Source organism: Lynx rufus, unplaced genomic scaffold (assembly GCF_022079265.1).
Source record: "Lynx rufus isolate CCGP_SWC_20201006 ecotype Redwood Valley unplaced genomic scaffold, mLynRuf1.p SCAF_4, whole genome shotgun sequence".
In the NCBI taxonomy this organism is placed as follows: domain Eukaryota; kingdom Metazoa; phylum Chordata; class Mammalia; order Carnivora; family Felidae; genus Lynx; species Lynx rufus.
The window spans coordinates 2,569,549-2,594,137 of NW_025814856.1; the positions used below are offsets into that span (position 1 = coordinate 2,569,549).

Here is a 24,589-nt window from a genome sequence, read left to right on the forward strand (position 1 = left end):
CCAGTGGGTGGGCTCCTGGAGCATCACTGTGGGAACAGAATATTCCAGCATTCCCTTGTGATCCTGCGTGGTGCGTGTTGTGTCCGGGTCGTGCGGGGGTCTTCTGTGCCCTTCCCAGGGGCCGCGAAACCCCTGAATTCACTGCCGCCCTTGAGGTCAGCCAGCGTCACATAAAGATCTGGGTTCCCAGCTTATCTTGAAAGACGGGCGTTCTGGCCCCCCCGGGACCGCGAAGCAGAGGCGATTCTGCCCCCAGGGGACACTTGGCGACACCTGGGGACGTCTGTGGCTGTCCCCGCTCCGGGTGCTCCTGGCCTCGACAGGCGGGGGGCCGGGGATGCTGCTCCGTCCCCGACAGCACCTGGGACACCCCCGCCCGGAGGGCGACCGGGCCCCAGCGTCGGCGGTGCCGCAGCCAAGGAATCCTGTGTGGGCACTCGGGTCTGATCCCGGTCCCGAGGTCCCGGGTGCCCGAGAGCCTGCGGCGTCTGTGGTCAGCGCTGCCGATCGGACCGGCGTCCTCGGTTTCTCGCCCCTGGCAGGTCAACGAGTATGTGGATGCTCGGGACACGAACATGGGGGCGTGGTTCGAGGCGCAGGTTGTCAGGGTGACCAGGAAGGCACCTTCCCAAGACGAGCCCTGCAGCTCTACCTCCAGCGTGACGCCCGAAGACGACATCATCTACCACGTCAAATATGACGAGTGAGTGGCACCGAGGGTGGCTGGGCCGGGGCGTTGGCTCCGTGTATGTGGGGCCTGGAGGTTGGCACCACCCACGCCAGCAAACCACACAGGAGGCCACCCCTCGAGGAGCCACGTCTCGGGGACCCACAGCCAGGCGGACCCCCTCCTCCTCGGGTCATCTAGTTGGAAAGGTGCCCCGCCCACCCCGCTTCCTGTCTTATTCTGTTCGTGCCTTGTGTCGCCACTGCATGAACCGGCTCCCGGCTCTCTCGTCGGTCCCTCACTGGAGTGCACAAGTACTTAGCGAGCGCTTACCGTGTGCGAGGCACGGGGAGTCCCCGTCTGTCACGGAGAGGACCTCGGATGTGCTCCTCGGGTGTCTTGAGTGGCCGTCACAAGACCGCACAGGCTGGACGGCTACATGTCACAGTTCTGGAGGCTGCAGATCCCAGATCACGGGGCTGGCAGGGTCTTCCTGGCTTTTGGATGGCCGCCTTCCCACTGTGTCCTCAGGCGGCCGGTCGTTTGTGGGGCCAAGAGAGAGCCCTGGTGTCTCCTTCTCGAAGGACTCTGGTCCCGTCGGACTAGAGCCCCACCTTTATGGCCTCTCTTAACGCTGCTCCCCTCACTGGAGACCCCACCTCCACGTGCAGTCACATCAGGGCTTAGGGCTCCGACCTGGGGACTTTGGGGGACACGACTCCTTCCGTAACAGAGGGCGCGTGTGCCTCCCCAGGGAGTTTACATTCCGGGGGGGGGGAGGTGTAGGGGCCCCATCGGCTTCCCTGCCGGTTTCTGGCACATCCTCCCTTCACTCTGCAAAAACCCACTGGGAGAGTTGGAGGAAGGAGTCCGTCCCTGCAGGACCCGCGGCCTCTCGGAGGGGGTTACGCACTGCGGCCTTCGGGCCGCGTCCCCAGCCCTATGCCGCCCGGATTTGTGAAGAAAGCTTTATCAGAGCGCATCAAAGCCCGTTTGTCTATATATTGGCTGTGGCTGTTTTGCTTGTATAGAGTTGGGTAGTTATAAACCTTAGAATATTCACTGTCTGACCCTCGGGGAAAGTTGGGCAACCCTCGTTCTCGAACATTTGCTGGAGAAAAGGGGGCACGAGGCGCTGCGGGCAGTCGTGATAGATCTAGGGATTCCCCTTCAGCTGAGGTGTAACCTCGTTGTTGGTAGAATGTTTCTTTCAGCCCACTTACTTTATGCCTTATTCGAGGCTGCTAGAATATTCTCGCATGTTGGGAATAATGACTTCCTATTGTAACGACGTAAGCCCCTCTCCATAAACCCCTCCCGGTAGAGGCACAGGGAGGCAGGCAGCAGTCTTTTGCCTCCACAGATGTCCTCTGTAGTAAGCCCTGGGGCGGGGGGTGCTGCCCAACAAAGTACGTGGCACTGCTGAGTGGCTTCTAGTAATAGAAGTTGGTGCTCTCCCCACTCTGGACTCCAGAAGTCTGCAATCAAAATCACGGGGCCGGCAGGGCGGTGCTCCCTCCGGAGGCTCTAGGGAAGCATCCTTCTTTGCTTCTGAGAGCTCCTGGTGGCGGCTGGCAGTCCTTGGCCTGTGTCCGCGTCCCTCCACTCTTTGGCTCTGTCTTCACGCGTCACTCTCCTGTCTGTCAAAGTTCCTCTTCTTCTTGTTTTGTTTTTTTCTTTTTTTTAATGTTTATTTATTTTTGAAACAGACAGAGAGAGAGAGACAGAATGCGAGTGGGGCAGGGGCAGAGAGAGAGGGAGACGCAGAATCCGAAACAGGCTCCAGGCTCCAAGCTGTCAGCACAGAGCCCGACGCGGGGCTCGAACCCACAAACCGTGAGATCATGACCTGAGCGGAAGTCGGACGCTTCACCGACGGAGCCACCCAGGCGCGCCTGTTTTTAATTTTTTAATGTTTTATTTAGTTTTGAGAGAGACAGGGAGACAGAGCGTGAGCAGGGGTGGGGCAGAGAGAGAGACAGGGAGAGACAGGGAGAGAGAGGGAGACACAAAATCCCAGGCAGGCTCTAGGCTCTGAGCTGTCAGCACAGAGCTTGACACGGGGTTCGAACTCAAAAGTCACAAGATCAGGACCTGAGCCCAAGTTGGTTGCTTAACTGACTGAGCCATCTGGGTGCCCTCCCCCCGCTTTTTTAAATGTTTGTTTATTTTTGAGAGAGAGAGAAAAACAGGAGCAGGGAGAGAGGGAGACACAGAATCCAAACGAGGCTCTGGGCTCCTAGCTGTCAGCACAGAGCCCGACGCGGGGCTCGAACCCACAAACCGTGAGATCGTGACCTGAGCCGAAGTCGGACGCTTACCTGACTGAGCCACCCAGGCGCCCTATTTTTTTTTTTTTTTTAATTTTAAATGTTTATTTATTTTTGAGGAGATGGGGGAAGTTGGGCAGAGAGAGGGAGACACAGAATCCAAAGCAGGCTCCAGGCTCAGAGCTGTCAGCACAGAGCCCGACGCAGGGCTCGAACCCACGAACGTGAGATCATGACCTGAGCCAAAGTTGGTCGCTTAACCGAGCCACCCAGGCGCCCGTGTTGTATTTCCTCTTCTTAATAAGGACACCGGTCATTGCATTTAGGGCCCCCCCCCCCCCCAGTGTTGACCTCTTAACTTGACGACATCTGCAGAGAACCTATTTCCAAGTGAGCTCTCCTTCCCAGGTACCAGGGATTACTACTCCCAACATGTCTTTTTGGGGGACACACAGTTGAGCCCACAACACCTTCTGTAATCGGGGTGTGTCTTCTTTGGCTGTGTATTTTCCCTACCCGCCAAGGAGATTGTTGGGGAGGGGACTTCACAGGCCACCGTGATCAAAGTGACCCAAACCCACGCTGGCACAGCCTTTTCTGCGTCGGCTTCTATCTCCTGCCCGGGGAGTGAAGTCGGGTGCTCCCCCCAGGATCTGAGCGTGGGGTTTTCCTCCTAGCTACCCGGAGAATGGAGTGGTCCAGATGAGTCCCCGCGACGTGCGGGCCCGTGCCCGAACCATCCTGCCTTGGCAGGAGATAGAGGTCGGCCAGGTGGTCATGCTCAACTATAACCCCGACAACCCCAAGGAGCGTGGCTTCTGGTACGATGCGGAAATCCTGCGCAAGCGTGAGACGCGGACTGCACGGGAGCTGTATGCCAACGTCAGGCTCGGGTGAGTGACACGCCGGGCCCTGCGGCTGTCCGGCCGGCGCCGTCTGGGTGAGGCCCTCGGTCTCTGCCACACGCTCACTCGGGGGACCGTCTCCAAGCCCCGGGCCCCGACAGTGGAGATTTCAAGTTGCCTTTCTCTCTTTTTTGTGCCGTTTGGAGTTTGGTGAATAGTCATAATCTCAAATGGGTCAGAGTCCGGACAGTACCGAAGGAATATTCTCCCTTCTTCTCTTTCCCTTGGTCACCCGCTTGTCCTTCCTGGAGACCTGTCTTCTTGTAACCTGCCAGGGATATTCTGCGCATGAGCAGGCATAGACACGCACAGAAGCAAAGCGCACGTAGGGACGTACTCCGCATCAGGGCTCGGCAAACTGCAGTCCACAGACCGGACCCGGCCGTCTGCCTGTTTTGGCAAATAAAGTTTTATTGGCACACAGCCACGCCCATCTCTTCAACGGTTATCTGTGGCTGCTTTGGTGTCACAAGGGCAGAGCTGATTAGTTGGGAAAGAGAGTGTGTGGCCTGCAAAGCCAAAAATAGTTACTGTCTGGCCCTTTGCAGGAAGTGTTTGCCAAGCCCTACCCTACCTTGCCTCTGTGTGTGTGTGTGTGTGTGTGTGTGTGTGTGTGTGTGTGAGAGAGAGAGAGAGAGAGAGAGGGAAAATATATATAACAGAAAACTTACTATGTTAAACCTTCCCAAGCACACAGCTCAGGGGCATCAAACATACTTACACTGTTGTGTAGCTACTCCCACCATCTGTCTCCAGAACTTTCCATCTCCCCAAATTGAGACTCTGTCCCCATGAAACACTGACTGCCTGCCCCCTGCCCCACCCCTGGGTCCCACCATCTACTCTTTGTCTCTGTGGACGGGACTCTTCTAGGGACCTCCAGTGAGTGGGGTCACATAGGACGTGTCCTTCTGTGTCTGGTTTCTGTCACTGTGCACAGTGTCCTCCAGGTCCATCCACGTTGTAGCAGGTGTCAGGATTTCCTTCTTGTGGTTGAATAATATTCCATCATACATATCATGTATACGTACACAAGTATTTGGGTAACAGTGTCCTAAGCACAGGCACGACAAGTGCAAAGGTCCTGGGGCAGGGCCATACCTGGCGCATTTGTAGTCTGGGGAGAAAGCCAGTGGGGTGGAGTGGAGGGAAAGAAGGTGGGAGGAACCAAGACTGTGGGAGCCTCCAAGCATCATGGAGAGGTACGGAACTGGTGTTCATTGTCTGTTGCGGCCAGCCATTGGAGCGTTTAAGCACAGGAGTGACACGCTTTCACCTACAGTTAAGAATCCTAGCTCTGGTGGCCGAGAGGGGAATGGACTGTAGGGGGCAGTGTGGGAGCAGGGACACCAGGGCAGAGGCTGATGCTGGCATTTAGGAGCAAGGTCCTGGGGCTCAGGCCAGGCTGCAGCTATGTCATTACTAATAAAGAACCAGTGTGTTATTTCATTGCCGGTCTCTGTTTTCTTGTTTTCTTTTTTTTAATGTTTGTTTTTGAGAGAGAAAGAGGGAGAGGGAGCGTGAGCAGGGGAGGGGCAGAGAGAGAGGCAGACACAGAATCAGAAGCAGGTTCCAGGCTCTGAGCTGTGAGCTCAGAGCCTGACGTGGGGCTTGAACCCACCCCAGATCATGACCTGAGCCGAAGTCGGGCGCTTAACCGACTGAGCCACCCAGGCGCCCCTATGTTTTCTTGTTTTCAATGTCATTGATTACTGCTTTCATCTTTTAAATTTGCTCCCTTCTTCTTTCTTTGGGTTCTCTTCGTTTTCTAGTTTCTTGAGGTAGCAACGTACACTTTTGATCTGAGCCATTTTCTTTCCTAACATCAGCACTCAGTGCTATACGTTTCCCTCTGAGCACTGCCTTAACTGCTTTCCACATATTTTGCTATGTTGTATTTTTTCTTTTTCTTCACCGTTCAGTTTTTGGTTTTTTTTTTTTTATTTCCTTTGAGACTCCCCCTTTGGCTCCTGGCTTCTTTAGAAGTATTGAGTTTCATTCCCAGGTATTCAGAGACTTTTGAGCTGTCCCTTCTGTTGCTGATTTCTAACTGGACTTTATTGTGGTCAGAGAACATACTCTGTGTGATTTCACTTCCAAATACGTTGAGGATTGTTTTATGGCCCCTGCTAGGGAGGGTCTAACTTGGTGAATATTCTGGGGTTCCTTAAAAAAAAGTATATTCTGTTGGTGGGCAGAATGTCCTCTTAACTCTGTGAGAGTCTGTTCTCTGGTGGTGCTCACTACTGATCCTCGCTGCTTGTCTGTCTGGTTCTCCGTCAGGTGCCCCGTGCGGCCCTGCGACCAGAAGGCCCGAAGGCCTGCTCTCGCTGTGGGGCGCGTCTGCCTCTCTTGCACAGTTGGGAGGCTCTTGTCTGGTGCACACACCTTTAGGGCAGTTCCGTCCTCCCGGTCAAAGATCTTTCCGTTGTGTTAGTTTTCCTGGCTCCGCGGGGAGGGTATGACATACCTGCTTGGCTTTTGCAAGTTACCATTTGCATGCTGTGTCCTTTTCTTCCCTTTGACTTTCCAACCGATGTGGTTGAATTGGAAGCGACGTTCCCATACACAGGATGCAACTGGGTTGTTTCTTAGTCCACTTTGCCATCTTGCCTCTTGATTGGCACGTTTAGACCGTTCACGCTTCCGGTAATCATGCTGTGCTGGGACATTGTTCCCTCTGTTTCCTCCGTTTCCCGTGGGTCACTTAAAACGCGTTACAGGATTCTGTGCAGATTTGCGTGTGGTCTCCCGAGTGTATCGCTGTGCGTGGTCTTCCTAGTGGTTTCTCTGGATTTCACTGTAAACACGTGACATACTGGTGGTCACTTTTGCCACTTGGGGTGAAGAGTAGAGACCTGTCTTCGTTTCTGTCCCTTCATAGTCCCCGAGAAGCGGACGGTGTCAGGATCTGTGTTTCAGTCCTCCCCTATGGCCCTGAGGACGCGCACGGAGGCTAATCTGTCGTATGTGCCCACACTTCTGCCCTTTCTGTTTTTCTCTCCTCCTTGTGCTCCTCAGATGCCTTCCTGTATAATTTCCTACCTGTCGGAGGAACTTCCTTCGCCTTCCTGCAAGGGCGTGTCCACTAGCAATGGATTCTTGTCACTTTCCCTCCTCTGACAATGCCACTGCCCCCAGCGTAGTGAGGTAACGCCCAGGCGTTGAGCCGTCGCATCCATGCGTCTCTTGCGGGTTGCTTCCGTAAGGTGACTCTTCCTAAGACACTTAGTTGTAATAGTATCATCACAACGCAAAGATGAATCGCAATTTTTTTTCACTTTTTAACTGATTCACGTTAAGTGGCCTCTATGCCTAATGCGGGGCTCGAGCCCACAACCCCAAGATCGAGGGTCACATGCTCCACCGCCTGAGCCAGCCCAGCGCCCCGGTCCTAATTTCTGAGTAACGTGTTCCGTCGTTGGTTCGTCTTCCAGTTATCTCACCTTTTTTTCCTCGGCCATCCGTTTGGTCGGGATCTGTGTAATGTGCACGGGCTTCAGTTAGGTTGCCATGTATCATTCAAGCTGCTGTTCCCTTTCAGTCTCTGGTCCTTTGCTGTCCCCCTTTCCTGACCGGGCTCTCTGTTGCAGAAGCCGGGTTGTTTGTGCCAAAGCATCCCCGCAGCGGGGTTTTGCCTTGCGCATCTCCCAGCGCCGCCACCTACGCGCCTTTTCCCCCGGGCTTCCTGTGAACTGGTGGGGCGACCTGGGCCTATGTGGCCCAGGGCCGTGGCTGTGGCCACTCGTGCTGTCGAGCACCAAAACGTGGCCAGCACGAGCTGAGACGTGCCGGGAGTGTGAGACACACACTGGGCGTCAGGACTTTGTGCTGGAAAAGAACACCAAGTAGCTTGTTAAGAGTGCCGTAACGGTCCTCACGGGTTGAAATAATATTCTGTGTACGTTGGGTTACATGGAACGCATTCCCATCAATTCCGTTGCTTTTAAAAAAAACAGTTTTTTTTTTAACATTTATTCGTTTTTTGAGAGACAGAGAGAGACAGTACGAGCAGGGGAAGGACAGAGAGGGAGACACAGAATCTGAAGCAGCTCCAGGCTCCGATCTGTCAGCACAGAGCCTGACGTGGGGCTTGAACCCACAGATAGAGAGATCGTGCCCTGAACCAAAGTCAGATGCTCAACCGACTGAGCCACCCAGGCGCCCCTTGCTTTTTTTTTTGTTTTTAATGTTTATTTATTTTTGAGAGAGAGACAGAGCATGAGCGGGGGAGGGGCGGAGAGAGGGAGACAGAATCCAAAGCAGACTCCAGCTCTGAGCTGTCGGCGTGGAGCCCAATGTGGGGCTTGAACTCGTGAACCACGAGATCATGACCTGAGCCGAAGTTGGACGCTCAACCAACTGAGCCACCAAGATGCCCCCGGTTTGTTGTTGTTGTTGTTGTTGTTTAAAGCTTATATATTTTGAGAGAAAGAGTGCAAGTGGGGGCGGGGCAGAGAGAGAGGGAGAGAGAAAATCCCAAGCAGGCTCTGTACTGTCGGCACAGAGCCGGATGCAGGGCTTGAACTCATGAACCACAGGCTCTTGACCTGAGCCAAAGTCAGATGCTTAACCAACTGAGGCCCCAGGCACCCCAAGTTCCATCCGTTTTTACTTTTCCAGGATGGTTGTTAGCAAACGTAGAATTCCACAGGTGGCCCATGTTGGTGACCACATTCGGTTGCCATAGGGGACGTTGTTGATGGAGTTGTTGGATTGATGCCTGGAGGTCATTGTTTTCTTTTAAATGTCTGTTTCATTTTGAGCGTGGAGGCTGATGTTTGATCTCGAGAACCGTGAGATCATGACATGAGCTGGAATCAAGACTGGGACGCTTGGGGGCGCCTGGGGGGCTCAGTCGGTGAGCGTCCGACTTCGGCTCAGGTCGTGATCTCATAGCTTGTGGGTTTGAGCCCCGCCTTGGGCTCTGTGCTGACAGCTCAGAGCCTGGAGCCCGCTGCGGATTCTGTGTCTCCCTCTCTCTCTGCCCCTCCCCTGCTCCTGCTCTGTCTCTGGAAAAAAAATAAAAGAGCCAGACACTTAACTAAACCACCCTGGCGCCCCTCACTGGGGGTCCCTTTAAGCTATCAGTTTTCGTAGTGTGAGACCAGGAAATTGAATCAGACTTTACCTGTAGGTTTGGTATGCCTAATTCCATCGGTCTTGCCTGCCAAGGTTAGACATTATTCTCTCAGACGCATCACGTGGTGAAACCCCGGTGTGCGTGTCGTTTTCGTCTGGTTTCTGAGCCGGTGGGACTTGACCTGGCGAGGGGAGGAGCTCTGTGGGCGCTCGCGGCCCCCGTAGCATTCGGACCAGAGCTGTCCGTGCGCTCTGCGAGCCGCGTTAGGTGGCAGGGTCCCCGCCGAGGCCCCCGGGGCGGGTCGGCCAGCTGGAACGGTCTAACTAACGGCTTCTGCGTCACAGGGACGATTCTCTCAATGACTGTCGGATCATCTTCGTGGACGAGGTGTTCAAGATCGAGCGCCCGGGCGAGGGGAGCCCCGTGGTGGAAAACCCGATGAGAAGTGCGTTCGGGTCCCGCCCCACCGTGTGTTCCGCGTCGGGCGTGGGGTGGGGGGGCGGCTCCCGTCCCGACCGTGCCCGGCTGGCGCCGCCCGCGCTGAGCCCGCCGTCCCGTGCGCAGGGAAGAGCGGGCCCTCCTGCAGGCACTGCAGAGACGACGAGAACAAGGCCTGCCGCGTGTGCGCCTGCCACCTGTGCGGGGGCAAGCAGGACCCGGACAAGCAGCTCATGTGCGACGAGTGCGACATGGCCTTCCACACCTACTGCCTGCGCCCGCCCCTCAGCAGCATCCCCAAGGAGGACGAGTGGTGAGCGGGCGGGCCGGGGCTCCGGGGGGGGGGGGGGGGGGGGGGCGGTGTCACGGCACGTCTGAAGCGCGGCCTCTCGGCCACCACGCTCGCGTCGACGCGGACCGGGCGGTGGCGACGGGCTCGGCTCCGGGCCGGGAACCCCCCCCCCCCCCAACCTGTTCGGGCTTGTTGCCGCCGCTCCTCGTGGCTGTCGTTCGCACACCTCGCCCTCGCCGGGGTGGGGAAACCGAGTCCGCGGCCGCGAGCAGGTGCCCGTCGAGCGTCCCCGTGTGTGTCCCGTATCCCAGCCGAATTTGCCCTCCTCGTCGGGAGGCCCCGGGAATTCCCGTGGGAGAGGGACGAGCGTCTGCCGTCCAGTAGAACGTTCCGGGACGAGGGGAACGTTCCCGCCCTGCCCTGCCCGGTGGGGTCGCTCGCCACGCGTGAGCTGGGCTTCTCGTTTAACGCGCCGGCATCGAAATGGAAACGCCCCCCCTCCCCCAGCGCAGGACGGCAGGGAGTCTGCGGTGTGGGGCCCGAGGGAGGGGCCGGGCGCGGGCCGGAGGTGACGCCCCTGCCGTCGCAGGTATTGCCCCGAGTGTCGGAACGACGCCAGCGAGGTGGTGCTGGCCGGGGAGAAGCTGAAAGAGAGCAAGAAGAAGGCGAAGATGGCATCGGCCACGTCCTCCTCCCAGCGGGACTGGGGCAAGGTGAGGTCGCCCCGCCCCCGCGCCCCGCCCCCGCGCCCCGCCCCCGCGCCCCGCCCCCGCGCCCCGCCCCCGCGCCCCGCCCCCGCGCCCCGCCCCCGCGCCCCGCCCCCGCGCCCCGCCCCCCGCGCGCCACTGAGCCCCGCCCCCGCGCCGCTGAGCCCCGCCCCCGCGCCCCGCCCCCTGCCGCCCTTCCTGGCCCGCCAGCGCTCAAACTGCTCTTGCCTCTGTTTCCCGACGGACAGGGCATGGCGTGCGTGGGCCGTACCAAGGAGTGCACCATCGTCCCGTCCAACCACTACGGACCCATCCCGGGGATCCCCGTGGGCACCATGTGGAGGTTCAGAGTCCAGGTACCCCCGACTTCCTGGGCTCTGGGGCCTCAGAGGCCCCCGCCCCTGGGCGAGGGCCACCCCGAGGGAAGGCGGCAGGGCTGGGCTTCAGGCCGGTTCCTTCCAGGGTGTGGCTCAGACTCGGGGTGTCTGGGGGAGAGGCTCTCCGTAACAGGGGTGATGACGCCTTTGACAGAAGAGTCCCGCCGCTGACTTTGAAAGTGGGAGGGAGCCAGGGCGGTGGGGTTGACTGTCTCTGTCGCAGCCAGTCCCGAGGGCTCCACTTATTTCTCGGTGATCATTGTAGGTCAGCGAGTCGGGGGTCCATCGACCTCACGTGGCCGGCATCCACGGCCGGAGCAACGACGGGGCTTACTCCCTGGTCCTGGCCGGGGGATACGAGGACGACGTGGTGAGTGGGGGGGAGATGGTCTGGAGTTATAAAACAAAACTGTGGGAAATGCACATAAAATTCATCATCGTCACCATCTCTAAGCGCACAGCTCAGCGGCATCAGGCACACGCACGCTTTTCTACAGCCGCCCCTGCCATCTGTCTCCAGATCCTTCCATGTCCCAATCTGGGACTCTGTCCCCATGAAGCACGGACTCCCCACCCCTGGCTCCCACCATCCACTCTCTGTCTCTGTGAGCAGGACTCCTCTGGGGACCCCCTGTGCGTGGGGTCACGCGGGACGCGTCCTTCTCTGGCTCCTGTCACTGCGCACGGTGTCCTCCGGGTCCGTGCACGCGGTGGCAGGCGGCAGGACGTCCTTCCTGAGGCTGGGTCATCCTCCGGCGTGTGGATGGACACACTGTTAATCCTTCATCCACCAACGGACGCTGGGGTTGTTTGCACGTTTAGCTATTGTGGACCATGCTTCCCTGAGCATGGGTGTGCAAACACCTTCTCAAGGCCCCGTTTTCAATTCTTTGGGCTGTAGACCCAGAAGTGGGACCTGCCGCTTCGTATGGCAGTTTTGTTTAACTTTTCAAGGAACCTTCGTACCATTTTCCATCGTGGCTGTGCCAGTTTGCGTTATTCCTCATCCCTCACGGCGTCCCGATTTGTCCACGTCCTTGTCTGCACTTGTCACGTTCTGTGTCTCTGTTGACACCCTAACGGGCGTGTGTGGGTTTGTTTTCGGTGGAGTCTGTGCTCCTGTGTGTGGAGGGCTCAGCCTGTCCTTCTCTGTTTCAGGACCACGGGAATTCTTTCACGTACACGGGCAGCGGTGGTCGAGATCTTTCTGGCAACAAGCGGACCGCGGAGCAGTCTTGTGATCAGAAGCTCACCAACACCAACAGGTTTGCCAAAGCGGGTTTTCTTATTTCTTCTCCAGCCGTACCTCTGCCTCGTCCTGTGGCAGCTGCACAGGGGTGGGGTTGGTTCTGTTTTGGGGTGTCCTGTCCAGGAAGTTAGAGTCCCATTAAGAGTGTGGTGGAGGGGCGCCTGGGTGGCTCCGTGGGTTAAGCGTCCAACCTCAACTCAGGTCATGATCTCGCGGTTCGTGAGTTCTAGCCCCGCCTCAGTCGGGCTCTGTGCTGTCAGCACAGAGCCTGCTTCCGGTCCTGTCTCCCTCTCTCTCTGCCCCTCCCCTGCTCACGTGTGCTCTCTCTCTCTCTCAAAAGTAAACAAACATTAAAAAAAGTCTGCCATTTAAAAAAAGAAAAAGTGGGGGCGCCTGGGTGGCGCAGTCGGTTAAGCGTCCGACTTCAGCCAGGTCACGATCTCACGGTCCGTGAGTTCGAGCCCCGCGTCAGGCTCTGGGCTGATGGCTCAGAGCCTGGAGCCTGTTTCCGATTCTGTGTCTCCCTCTCTCTGTGCCCCTCCCCCGTTCATGCTCTGTCTCTCTCTGTCCCAAAAATAAATAAACGTTGAAAAAAAAATATAAAAAAAAAAAAAAAAGAAAAAGTGGTAGAACGTAGGGATGACGAACATCCATTTTTTTTACGTTCCTTTTGCTAAAGTCCTTCAGATGTGTTAAAGCAAACTTTTTCCCTAAAAGGCCAGATTATGGATATTTTTGGCTTTGTGGGCCGCATGGGCTCTGTTGTAACCGTTCAGTGCTGCCATCGTGGCACAAAAGCAGCCTCAGAGCCCACGTAAATGAATAAGCACGGCTGTGTTTCAGCAAAACTTTATTTGCAAAACCAAGTGGCGGGCCAGTGATTGCCGACCCCGCACTGCAGATTGGCAACGGATTTTATAAGCACAAGAAGCATCATGAAACCGAGAAAATGACAAGAGATGCGATGACCTAAATGTTACACATTGCATCAATAAAACCCATACGTAGAATGAAAAGGCAGATGACTATTTGGGGGACAAGTCTGCTACGGACGTGGTATGTGATGGCTGTGTTCTCGTATATAAAGAGCTGTTGCAGATCAATAAGAAAAACTAATAGGGAATAGCAAAAGACACACAGATCGTTCACAAAGGAAACGCACATCCTTAATGACCACGAAAACTTACTCCGTGTTGGTAATCAGAGAATACAGATTGAAGCGATGGTAAACTCCTATTTTTTTCCCCTGTAAAATTGGCCAAAACCTCTAAAATGTTGAGAAATGTCAAGACCTAGACTAGTGTTCCACCGTTGGTAGAAATACAGATGCGGGGGCACCTGGGGTGGCTCTGTTGGTTAAGCATCTGACTTTGGCTCAGGTCATGGTCTCAGGGTTCGTGAGTTCGAGCCCCATATTGGGTGAACTTAAGCCTGCTTTGGGATTCTCCTTCCCTCCCTCTCTCTCTGTCTCTCTCTCTACCCCTCGCTCACTAGTGCTCTCTCAAAAATAAAAGAAAAAAGAAACAGGCGGGTGCCACCTTCTCGGAAAGTTATCTATATGTACAGAGAGCCTTGAAAACGTTCTTATCCGTGACCCCGTAATTCTACTTTGGAAGTGTGTTTGTGAGACACGAGAGCATGAAAATCTTATGTGTAGTGACCTGTGTATATTTTTAAGATTTTATTTTTAAAGTTTTATTTTTTGGGGAGAGAGAGCGTGCACGCGTGCATGAGTGGGGATGGGGTGGAGAGAGGGAGACAGAACTCCAAGCAGGCTCCGTGATGTCAGTGCAGAGCCCGATGTGGGGCTTGAATTCACGAACCGCAAGATCATGACCTAAGCCGAAATCAAGAGTCAGATACCTAGCCGACTGAGCCCCTCCCCTCCCCCCCGCACCTCTACACGTAGTGATATTTATCATACCGTTGTCTAAAATCGCAGAATTCAGGGGGCCTGGGTGGTTCATTCGATGAAGCATCCAACTTCAGCTCAGGTCACGATCTCGAGGTCGGTGGGTTCGAGCTCCGAGTCGGGCTCTGTGCTGACAGTGTGGAGCCTGCTGGGGATCCTCTCTGTCCCTCCCCTGCTCGTGCGCGTGCGCTTTCTCCTCCTCTCCCCCTCTCTCTCAGATAAATAAACTTAAGTAAATAAACAAAATCACAGAACAGGTAACTAAATACGGGGGGCGGGGGGGCGTGCTTTGTTACACAGTTATTTGTCTAGTGGAGTATCTTAGTTTCAGTGGCTGTTGGGGGCCCGTGTTCAGGAAAGCCTGGAGGACGCGGGGACTGCCCTGAGCTCACTTTCGGGATGAGAGCGGGACCCTCTGTAGTCATCCTCAGGAAGCGCGTGTCCACGGCAGCTCGTCTCTCCTTCTGAGCCACGAAGACGCTGCCAGTGCGTCTGTGCTGAGCCTGACCCCCCGTCTGCCTGTCCTGGGGCCTCCGTGCCCCTCGGTGGGATGGGCCTCCCAGCCCCACGTGGGTTCGCACACCTCCGCGTGGCGTGTTCGTGTCCTGTGGCTCCTCCTGTCATAAAACACCATGAGCGGGTGGTTCGTAAAACAACAGGAATTCATTCTTGCGTAATTCTGGAGCCCAGACCCTGAAATCCCGGGGTCGGCGGGGCCGTGCTTCCTGTGAAGCCTGTGGGGGAGCATCCCCCTCCCCGGCCTCTTCCAGCTGCTGGCAGCCGCCGGCGGTCTCTGGCGTCCCGTGGCTCGTGGGTGCGTCCCTCCAGCCTTTGCCTCCTTCACGTGGGCTTCTCCCCCGGGTGCTGTGCCTCCGTTCCTTGTTCCTTTTTTTTTTTTTTTAACTGATGTTTTTAAAGCTTTTAAAACTTCTTTTGAGAGAGACAGCAAGCGGGGGAGGGGCGGAGAGACAGAGAGAGACCGAATCCCAAGTGGGGCTCTGCACGCTCAGCCCAGAGCCGGACTCGGGGCTCGACCTCGCGAACCATGAGATCATTCGTGACCTGAGCCGAGACCAAGAGTCGGATGCTGAACCGACTGAGCCACCCAGACACCCCCCCGCCCCCATACCCTTTTCCCATAAGGACAGTCAGGGCCACACTAGCCCGCTCTGATCTCTTTTGAACCTGACCCCCGTCTGCCACACCCTCTTTCCAGAGAAGGTCAGGCCCGCGCCCTAGTGGCGAGAGCGTGAGCCTCTCTTTCGGGGGGACGCCAGCTGGCCTCTCCCTCACGGGGTCTCGCTCTCCCCACAGGGCGCTGGCCCTGAACTGCAGCGCCCCCATCAACGACCGCAAAGGGGCCGAGGCCAAGGACTGGCGGTCGGGGAAGCCGGTGCGGGTCGTGCGGAACGTCAAGGGTCGGAAGCACAGCAAGTACGCCCCCGCCGAGGGCAACCGGTACGACGGCATCTACAAGGTGAGCGGCCCTGCCTGCCCCCGCCGGCCCGTGCGGCCCCAGACCCCGCACGTTGCTGACGCCGGCCGCTTCCCGCAGGTCGTGAGGTACTGGCCGGAGAAGGGCAAGTCCGGCTTCCTGGTGTGGCGCTACCTGCTCCGGCGGGACGATGCGGAACCCGGTCCCTGGACGAAGGAGGGGAAGGACCGGATCAAGAAGCTGGGGCTGACCATGCAGGTGCGTCCAGGCCGGGCCTGCCGCCTCTCGCCTGGGAGCCCCGCTCTGGACTCCCTGGCCTAATGCCTGCGGACCCAGGAGCTGCCCCACGACGCGCCTCGTCTTCCGGCCGGTCGCTGGGATCGGGGCAGAGCCTGCCTCAGGGAGGTTTGGGCAGCGAGGGCCCAGCCAGTGGGGCCTGCCTTCCCGGCCGGAAGCTCCCCCAGGTTCCTGTGATCTTAAGTGATTTCTGGGCACCTGGCTGCACCTCGCGGGCTGTACCCTTTGGATCGTTCAGCCCGTGGATTTTGGGGGTGGGCGGGTGGTGTTTGTGTTCCTGGTTCCAGGGTGGAGAACCACACTTCCTTGTGAGAGCTGTGTTCCGGGAGGGGCTTGTGTGAAATCTGCTCGGAATCCGGTTTCCTCCTTTTCGCCAGGCTCCACGGCGCCTCCAGGCAAACCCACAAAACCGGTGTGACGTGGGGAGGGGTATGCCCTCCGAGCACTCGCTCACCTCCGCCCGGCAGCCAGGGCGCCCACCTCCCGATCCCATCTCCCAGGGCTCACCCGGTGCGGGGCGCGCCTTTGCTGCACCATAATTATGGCTTTTCTGTTCGTTACGGCGAGTCTCTACAGCTGATAAGTCGGTGTGGGACTATTTAAGGAATCTTAATTGCCACTGAGAATCAGATACCCCCCCCCCCCACCCCCGCCGAGGGTCACCAAAGAGTCGTCTTCTGAACATGATGTTTGTACCTCGGAGAATTTCAGAGGCTAAGGAACGGGAGAGGGAAACAGCCAGGGGACGGGAACACCAGCTCCCGGAATGTTCACGACTTAACGATTGTGTTCCTAAAGAAGCTTGTCGATCTCTTGACGAAACCCCAGAAAGTCCCACAGGACTGGAGGTGCCTCGGAGATGGGGTTCTAACTCAGTAATGCCTGTCAGACCCCAGAGGAGCCCCAGACTCCTCTAAATTGGGTTGGCGAGCAAGGGCCTTGAGGACACTTCTTTGTAAATGAAGTTCTCCCGGGGCGCCCCCTTTCGTTCCGGGGCCTCAGCGGGGCTCCGAAGGCAGAAATCCTGCCTGGCGCCTGGGGAGGGGAGGAGTTTGCCCAGCTCTGAATGAAATAGGGGTGCCTGGGTGGCCCAGCTGGCCGAGCGTCCAACTTCTGTTCGGGTCATTATCCCACAGTTCTTGGGTTCGAGCCCCGCGTCCTCAGTGTGGAGCCTGCTTTGAATCCTCCCTTGCTCTGCCCCTCCCCTGCTTGCTCGTGTGTGCTCTCTCTCTTTGTCCCTCTCCTGCTTGCTTGCACGCTCTCTCTCTCAAAAAGAAACAAACATTTAACAAAAGTAAATAGCGAGGGTGATAATTAGACGCTCACTTGCTGGAGCTGCTGCGCAGCGTTTTCCAGGCGTCCCCTCATTCGACCGCTTCCCCTCCACCCCGTCAGGGCCACGCTGCTCCCTCAGCCCCCTTGTTCCTGAGAAGTTGGACAGTTGGAGGTGCATTTGCCCGAGGCTCCCTGGAGGCTGAGCCGGGAGAGGGAGTCCAAGGCTTGGCGGCCAGAGCGGGGACCGGGGACGGAATGTCGATGGGGTGAGGTGGCGGAAAGGGCGCCGGCCGAGGCGGCCCCCGGTCCCCGGACCCTGTGCTTCTCACCGCCCAACTTGACCCTTTGCAGTACCCGGAAGGCTACCTGGAGGCCCGGGCCAGGAGGGACAAGGAGAAGGAGAACAGCAAGAGGGAGGCCAAGGAGGAGGACGAGGACGAGGACGAGGACGAGGAGGGGGGCTTCACCTCCCCCAAGAAGGGCAAGGGCAAGCGGAAGTGCAAGTCCGGAGGTAGGTGTCTCTGCGGGCGGCGCCCACGTGCGCGCTCAGCCGCCCGCCCTCACCCACTCCGCTCTGTGCCGGCAGGGGGCAAGACCGGCGCTGGGTCCCCTCGAGGGACACCTAAGAAAAGCAAGGTGGAGCCCTATAGCCTCACGGCCCAGCAGAGCAGCCTCATCAAGGAGGACGAGAACAACACTAAGCTGTGGAGCGAGATCCTGAAGTCGCTCAAAGACGGGCCGGTGAGCGCCCCCGCCCCCCACCGCCCTCCCGCTCGCCCGGCCTGGGCGGCCTCTCCCCTCACCCTTGTTTTTTTTTTTTTTTAAATTTTTTTTTTTAACGTTTATTTATTTTTGGGACAGAGAGAGACAGAGCATGAACGGGGGAGGGGCAGAGAGAGGGAGACACAGAATCGGAAACAGGCTCCAGGCTCCGAGCCATCAGCCCAGAGCCTGACGCGGGGCTCGAACTCACGGATCGCGAGATCGTGACCTGGCTGAAGTTGGACGCTTAACCGACTGCGCCACCCAGGCGCCCCAACCCCCTCACCCTTGTTTACGCGACGGGTAGAGATAGTTCAGCATCATCACTGCGTTCAGCGCACGGCTCAGCGGCCTCAGGCACACGCGCGCTGTCGTGCAGCCGCCCCCCGCCACCCGTCTCCAGAACTTTCCATCTCCCAGACTGAGCCTCTGTTCCCATGAAGTGCTGACTCCCCCGTCCCCCCACCCCCGGCTCCCAGCATCTATTCTCTGTCTCTGTGGACGGGATTCCTCTAGGGACCCCCTGTGCGTGGGGTCACGCGGCACGTTCCCTCTGTGTCTGGCTTCTGTCCCTGCACACAGCAGTGCAAAGCAAATACACCCCCGCCGAGGGGGCACGTCCCCAGCTTTCCCCTCTCGGGCGTAGTCCCAGGCGCCGGATCGTCAGGTCAGTCTGTGCTCGGCTTTCTAAGGAACCGCCAAACCAGGCCTGTCTTTTTTCGGTCCTCCTGCTCTGAGTGTAGCAAATGACATGGACGGGTCACTGAAAGTGAGCAGCCCGGTGGCCCCTGACCGCGGCCCGTGCCTCGCTCTCCAGAGTCCATTATGTACGCTCAGGGCCTGCCTGTCGACTCTGATGTCCTGTTTTTGTTTGTTTTGCTTTTTTGAGTTTCTTTGGGGAGAGAGCGAGCGAACAGAGGAAGGACAGGGAGACCGTGAAAGAGAGAATCCCACGCAGGCTCCACGCTGTCAGTGCAGAGCTCGATGTGGGGGTTGAGCTCGCGAACCGTGAGATTGTGAGCGGGAGCCAGGTGTTTCACCGACTGAGCCACCCCGGCTCTTGGTCCCAGTCATCCTGTCTCGGGGCCTTCGCCCTCACGGTCCCTCGGCCGTGAGGACCTTCCCCCGCAGTGCTCCTGCTCAGGACTCCTGCGGCAGCCGTGACGAGTGACCACGGACTTGGGAGCTCACGGCAACACAAACCCTCATTCTCTCGCAGTTCTGGAGGGCAGAAGCCCGGATGAGTGCCTAGGGGCCAAAGCCAGGTGCGGGCAGGGCCGGCTCCTTCCAGAAGCTCCAGGGCCCGACCCATTTCCCGTGCTTCCCCGGCGTCTGCATGTGTCGCATCCTTGGGCCCCGCACGTCGCTCCGGGCTCCGCCTCCCTCTCACAGGGACCCTTGTGATGACGTGGGGCCACCTGGATAACTCAGGGCAGTGTCCCGTCTCAGCGTCCTTAACCCCGTCCGCAAAGTCCCATTAGCTTCACGAGGTGACACCACAAGTCCTGGGATTCAGATGTGGCGTCTTGGGGGCCGTGACCCAGCCGGCCGTGTGTCGTCGTCCTGGTCGCCTTTCTCCTTGCAGCGTCCCGGGGCAGCCCCTCCCCGGCTGCCCGCCGCCCTCCCAGCTCTGCTGCGGCATCCCGGTCCCGCCTGTCCCATCTTTGGTCCCCCTCCCCGGGCCTCTGAGCTCCACGTTGACAGGCCTTCTTCTGTGGCCCCCAGCGGTGGACCCCGACGCCCAAGCAGCCGCTGACGAGCCCACCTCGGACTCGGGGCCTCTCGGGGCCGCTGTTTTCTCGGGCGACAGGTGCCTCCGCCCTGGGTGGGCGTGCCGGTCAGAGGTGGGCTCGGCTCACACGTTCTCCTTCCTCCAGTTCCAGAAGTTCCTGAGTAAAGTGGAGGAGACGTTCCAGTGCATTTGCTGCCAAGAGCTGGTGTTTCGCCCCATCACGACCGTGTGCCAGCACAACGTGTGCAAGGTGAGAGGGGCGGCCGTGGGCCGGGCCGGAAGCTGCCGAAGGGACGGCGTGACCTCCCGCTGCCCCGCGCCTGCCGCCACCCCCTGGCACGGGGGCTTTGCCGCCACGTGCTCCAGGCGCCCAGGCTGCCCAGGGCCTGGTCGTGGCTGTCCAGGTGGCCTCCCGGCCTTTGTCCCGGGCTCCCGTCACCCCCCTGCCCTGCACCTCATCCTCCCGTGCCTCCGGCGTGCTGCAGAGTAAAACCGGGGACCTAGGCCGCCGCTGCCCACCTCCCTGTGACCTGAAGCCATAGGGGCCCTGTGCCTGTCTCTCCAGCAGGCCCTCGCCTGCCTGCCTCGGGCGTGTTCTCTGGTCCCCCCTCCCCTGGAACATTCTCCCCCAACCCCCACCGTGGCTGTGGGTCCGGGGCGGGAAGGGCGGGCAGGAGGGAGGGCTTCCTAGTGGAGGCAGCATCCCGGGTAGGCAGAGCGGCAGGGGCAGGAGCCTGGACGGTCAGGCAGCGGGGGCCTCGAGGGGACGAGGGGTGGGAGGTGGGCCCGGAGGGTAGTCCGTCTTAGGAGGGTGGGCGGGAGGGGAGCCTGGGAGGGGCCGAGACAGGGTGAGCCGGGGGCGTCCCAGGCACGGGGGGGGGGGGGGGGGGGGGGGCGGGGGAGCCTACCGGCATCCCCGGCCCCGCCCACTCGGTTCCCCGAGGCACCCCCAGTCCTGACAGCCGCAGCTGTCCCTGACACCACCCAGTGTCCGCCGGAGGCAGAGTCGCTCGGTGGGGTGCACCGGTGAGCGTGGTCGTTCTGCCGCGTCTTCTGGTCAGAGTCGGTTGGTAGGGACTTCTGTGCGGCGCGGGCAGGCAGTTTGAGAACAGGCTGTCCCCGCCTCCCGAGCGCCCTGCCCTGGCTGGCTGAGTCGCGGGCCTCCTTTCTCGCCTTCGGGCCATCTCCGTGCAGGCCTCAGCGTTAGCTGTCACGCCAGGGGAGGGGCTCAGACCGCCAAGCAGTGTGGCGGGTCAGGCCCTTCACTTTTCCATCCTTGGGCCCCGCTGCCCTGCCTCGTGGCCCGATCGGTGCCTTCAGCCGTGTGGCCGGGGGGAGATGCCCCGTGTGCCCCAAGCAAGGCTCTGCCCCTCCCAGCTGTGTGGCCTTGGAGAGCCACCCGGCCCCTCTGAGCCTCAGTTGACTCGGTGCAGAGGAATGGAGTGATACCTTCGGACTCCAGGTGACAGGTGCTGCGGTGGGCTCCGGGTCAGGCCACAGAGAAGGAGCGGATGGTGGGGGGTCTGGCAGCGAGCCTCGCCGTGGAGGCGGTGTGGGTGCCGTGGACGGACGGGCTGCTGGCACGTGGGTCTGTCCCCGCTGCCGATCCCTGGCAAGAACTCGGCTTCGGGGGGGGGAGGGGTGCTACAGGAAGGCGGCCTTGGCCCCCACGTCCTAGCATCTGATTTTGGTTTATTTTGTTTTCTTTGACGTCTACTCATTTTTGAGAGAGAGAGAGAGTGCGCGTGAGCAAGTGGGGGAGGGGCAGAGAGGGGGGAGACCCCGGATCCAACGTGGGCTCGATGGCGGGGCCTGAACTTACAAACCGTGAGATCATGACCTGAGCCACAAAGTCAGTCCACCGACTGAGCCACCCAGGTGCCCCCGACTTTGGTTTCACTTGATTGAAAAATTACCTTATTGTCGTAAAATGCCCACAATGTAAAACTTGCCTTATTCACCATCTCCAGGCGCACAGCTCTCTGACATCAGGCACACCCACGCTGTCATGCAGCCACCCCCACCCTCCATCTCCAGAACTTTCCACCTCCCCAGACTGAGACTCTTTCCCCATGAAACACGGACTCCCCGCCCCCTGCCCCTCCCCTGGCTCCCACCGTCCGCTCTCTGTCCCTGTGGACGGGACTCCTCTGGGGACCCCCTGTGCGTGGGGTCACGCGGGACGAGTCCTTCTGTGTCCGGCTCCTGTCACTGCGCACGGTGACCTCCAGGTCTGTCCATGCGGCGGCGGGCGGCGGGACGTCCTTCCTCCCTGAGGCTGGATGATATCGCAGCGTGTGGATGGACGCTTGGGGTGTTTCCATCTTGTGGCCGTCGTGAACAACGCAGCAGTCCACAGCCGGAATTTTGAGCGTGGACCCGAATCTTAGTCGTGTTTTTCGTCCCCGGAATCAGGGCCGTAGACCTCACTGGCAAGGATGCGGGAGTTTTGTGACTAAGACGGGAAGCCACAGGCTGCGCACGGCGGTCAGATGTGCCGTGGCACCAGCAGGCTTTCTCCTGTTTGTCCTTTCCCCCAGGCGCCCGACGCCATCCGTCGGGTACACACCCACCAGTGCTCACATCCCTGTGTGCGGGGTCCCGGCCGGGTGCCTGGCGGCTCCGCTTGTGAGAGCGGGCGGCTGGCTCTCCCGGGCTGGTCCGCTGCTCCGCTCTCCCCACCCGGCTTTCTTCTCCAGCGGTCGCTCGGTTGAGAATCGAGTTGGAACCCAGACGGAAATCTGGCTCAGGGCCAGAGATCCTTCCTTCCCTTCCTCCCTGTCTCCCCACCAGCACACGTTTATGGAGCACGTACTACACGTGGGGGTCCTGTGCTTGGTGCTGGTGGGGACTGTCTGGTCCGTGTCCCACGAGGACATTCGTGGAAGATGATTCCCGGAAGGTGGAAGGTGCCATTTTAAGACGGGGACGGGGGGGGGGGGGAGGGTCTGGCTTCAGCTCAGGTCCTGATCTCACGTTTGTGAGTTTGAGCCCAGCATCGGGCTCAGTGCTGACCGTGCAGAGCCCACTTCGGATCCTGTCTCCCCCTCTCTGCCCGCCCCCTGCCCCCGCCAGCTTGTGCTCTCTTAAAAAAAAAAAAAAAAAAAAAAAAAGGTAGGGTGAGGGCTGCTTCTGACATTCGAGGGTCATCAAGGAAGGGCCCTCTGAGGAGGCGGCCCGAGCCGAGGCGTGAGTGCCAGAGGACAGAGCTGAGGGGCAGCGCGACCTCAGTACCGAGGCCTGGAGGCCGGGACGAACTTGGAGTCCGTGAGGAGCCCCGGGGAGGCCAGGCTAGAGGTAGAAAGCGAGACCGACGGTCAGGAGGGGCCTCCGGACCCTGTGAGACGTCGGTAATTGTCGCTGGCTCCGTCCTGGGGCCGCGGGCGGCTGGCTCGGCCGGTGCCGCTCACCCCCCTCTGTCTTGCAGGATTGCCTGGACAGATCCTTCCGGGCGCAGGTGTTCAGCTGCCCGGCCTGCCGCTACGACCTGGGCCGGAGCTACGCCATGCAGGTGAACCAGCCGCTACAGGCCGTCCTCAACCAGCTCTTCCCCGGCTACGGCAGCGGGCGGTGATCCTCAAACGCTTCTCGCCGGTAGTGTTTTTTTTGGAAAAAAAAAAAAAAAAAAACAAAAAAAAAAAACGTGTCACAGGGGTCTTGGCCCCCTCTTTTGTTTTTAGTGGGCTTAACTTAAACAGGTAGCTTTTCCTCCACTCCCTAAAAAGCCTCGTCTTCCTGGTTTTGTTTTGTTTTGTTTTGTTTTGTTTTGTTTTGTTTTAACCTACACATTTCCCAGAGTTTGTATTACGGCTCGAAGAAAGAAGGAAAGAAAGTTGGACTTCTCAGTGTTGTGTTTTGGTTTTAGAAAAATACAAAGCCTGCAGTTTATCAGCAGAACAACAAACACAAACAATTTTTTCCGAAGATGGAATTCAAAACGCCTTGGCGCGAAGGCTGCTCGTGTTCCCGGCGCCAAGTTCCCTGAAGTTCCCGCCGCCGCCAAGCCAGAAGGCGCCCGGCCGCCCAGAACAATCTTTTTCAAGGTGCGTGGCTTCGGCCTCCGAAGTTGAAAGCGAGCGCATCTCCCTGACCGCGCGTCTTGCCGCCTAGAAGCCAGCAAGGCAGCGCCTGCTGGCGGCCCGGGGGTGGCCGGCCCCACCGTCACCCACGGGGAGGGTGACAAGAAGCGAGGAGCCCCCTCCGGCCCCGAAGCCATCCCCCAAGTTTGCTTTCACGTGGCAGCCGCCCCACGCAGAGCCCTCCTCCCCCGGGGTGAGCGGACAGGAGTCGCCCCGAAGCCGCCGCCCCCGGACCTCCGTGCGGGGCTGGGCGGGCGGCCGAGTGCCCGCTGTCTCGTCTGCCGCGCCACGGAAGCGGACGTTCGAAGCCATGTTCAAGTGCCTTTGGGTCTTTTCTTCTGTTGGAAACGTGGGGCTCTCTTTTTAGCACTGAATTGTCGAAAATGCCAACCAGATCCTAAAACTGTGGTTAACCTGTTCTTCCCGATAGCGGGTGAGTGTTTGGGGGAGATTTCTTTTTTGTCCATCCTTTCCACTGAATTTTCAACTCCCCGATCGAGAATTCTAAGAGGGAATTTTTTTTAAGTACTTTTTTTCTGAATGAAATTTTTTTGTAGTTATTGTATATGTACCAAGAAAACTATAACTTAGGGTTTGGTTGTGTTTCTGGTTTTGTTTTGTTTTGTTTTCTTTTTTGGTTTTGTATTTTTTTGGAATGATTTGTTAATTTTTCTAACTTTACCAAAGTTTGCAGCTTTTACCTCAATAGAACAGGAATATTTTAAATCCCATAACTGCAGACAAACTGGAGTGGTGTCGTTTTAAAAAGTCTTTCTTTTTTCCTTATTATTAGGTTGTTAACGTATTAGGAAGAAACAGTGAAATCCTGTGTAGGCTTTTTCTAAACAGTTCAATATTCTTTGTCCAAATTTTAGATTCTTGGAATAAATGCCTTTTACAGATGCGTTGGGTTGTGTCTTCTGTCGGCGAATGGTTTTGTGGTCTGCCAGGCGGGGACCTCTTCGGTTCCCCGTATTTCGCGTTCTGTTCACGAAAGCCCCAGGAAGACAGGCCTGGCAGGTGGCATCCGTCCCCTCCAGAGGAGAGGACGGACTGACGACAAGGCGGTGTGCCGTGATTGGGCTGGGACTTTTACAGGGCCCACCAGC

General features: G+C 58.4%; 1 protein-coding gene across 3 annotated transcripts in view; it reads left to right on the forward strand.

Moving 5' to 3' along the window:
* UHRF1 (ubiquitin like with PHD and ring finger domains 1) overlaps positions 1–24,382 on the forward strand; it is a 33,515-nt gene extending 9,133 nt beyond the window's left edge. For all 3 annotated transcript variants that reach the window (XM_047095902.1, XM_047095903.1, XM_047095904.1), the window contains exons 3-16: positions 543–703; positions 3,615–3,830; positions 9,270–9,370; positions 9,490–9,676; positions 10,245–10,368; positions 10,611–10,718; positions 11,005–11,109; positions 11,898–12,004; positions 15,215–15,377; positions 15,456–15,593; positions 17,259–17,418; positions 17,494–17,648; positions 19,547–19,651; positions 22,829–24,382. In XM_047095902.1, the coding sequence (XP_046951858.1) occupies positions 543–703; positions 3,615–3,830; positions 9,270–9,370; positions 9,490–9,676; positions 10,245–10,368; positions 10,611–10,718; positions 11,005–11,109; positions 11,898–12,004; positions 15,215–15,377; positions 15,456–15,593; positions 17,259–17,418; positions 17,494–17,648; positions 19,547–19,651; positions 22,829–22,975 (1,977 nt within the window). In that variant the 3' untranslated portion in view covers positions 22,976–24,382. The remainder of the gene's footprint in view (positions 1–542; positions 704–3,614; positions 3,831–9,269; positions 9,371–9,489; positions 9,677–10,244; positions 10,369–10,610; positions 10,719–11,004; positions 11,110–11,897; positions 12,005–15,214; positions 15,378–15,455; positions 15,594–17,258; positions 17,419–17,493; positions 17,649–19,546; positions 19,652–22,828) is intronic.
* The last annotated feature ends 207 nt before the right edge of the window (positions 24,383–24,589 follow it).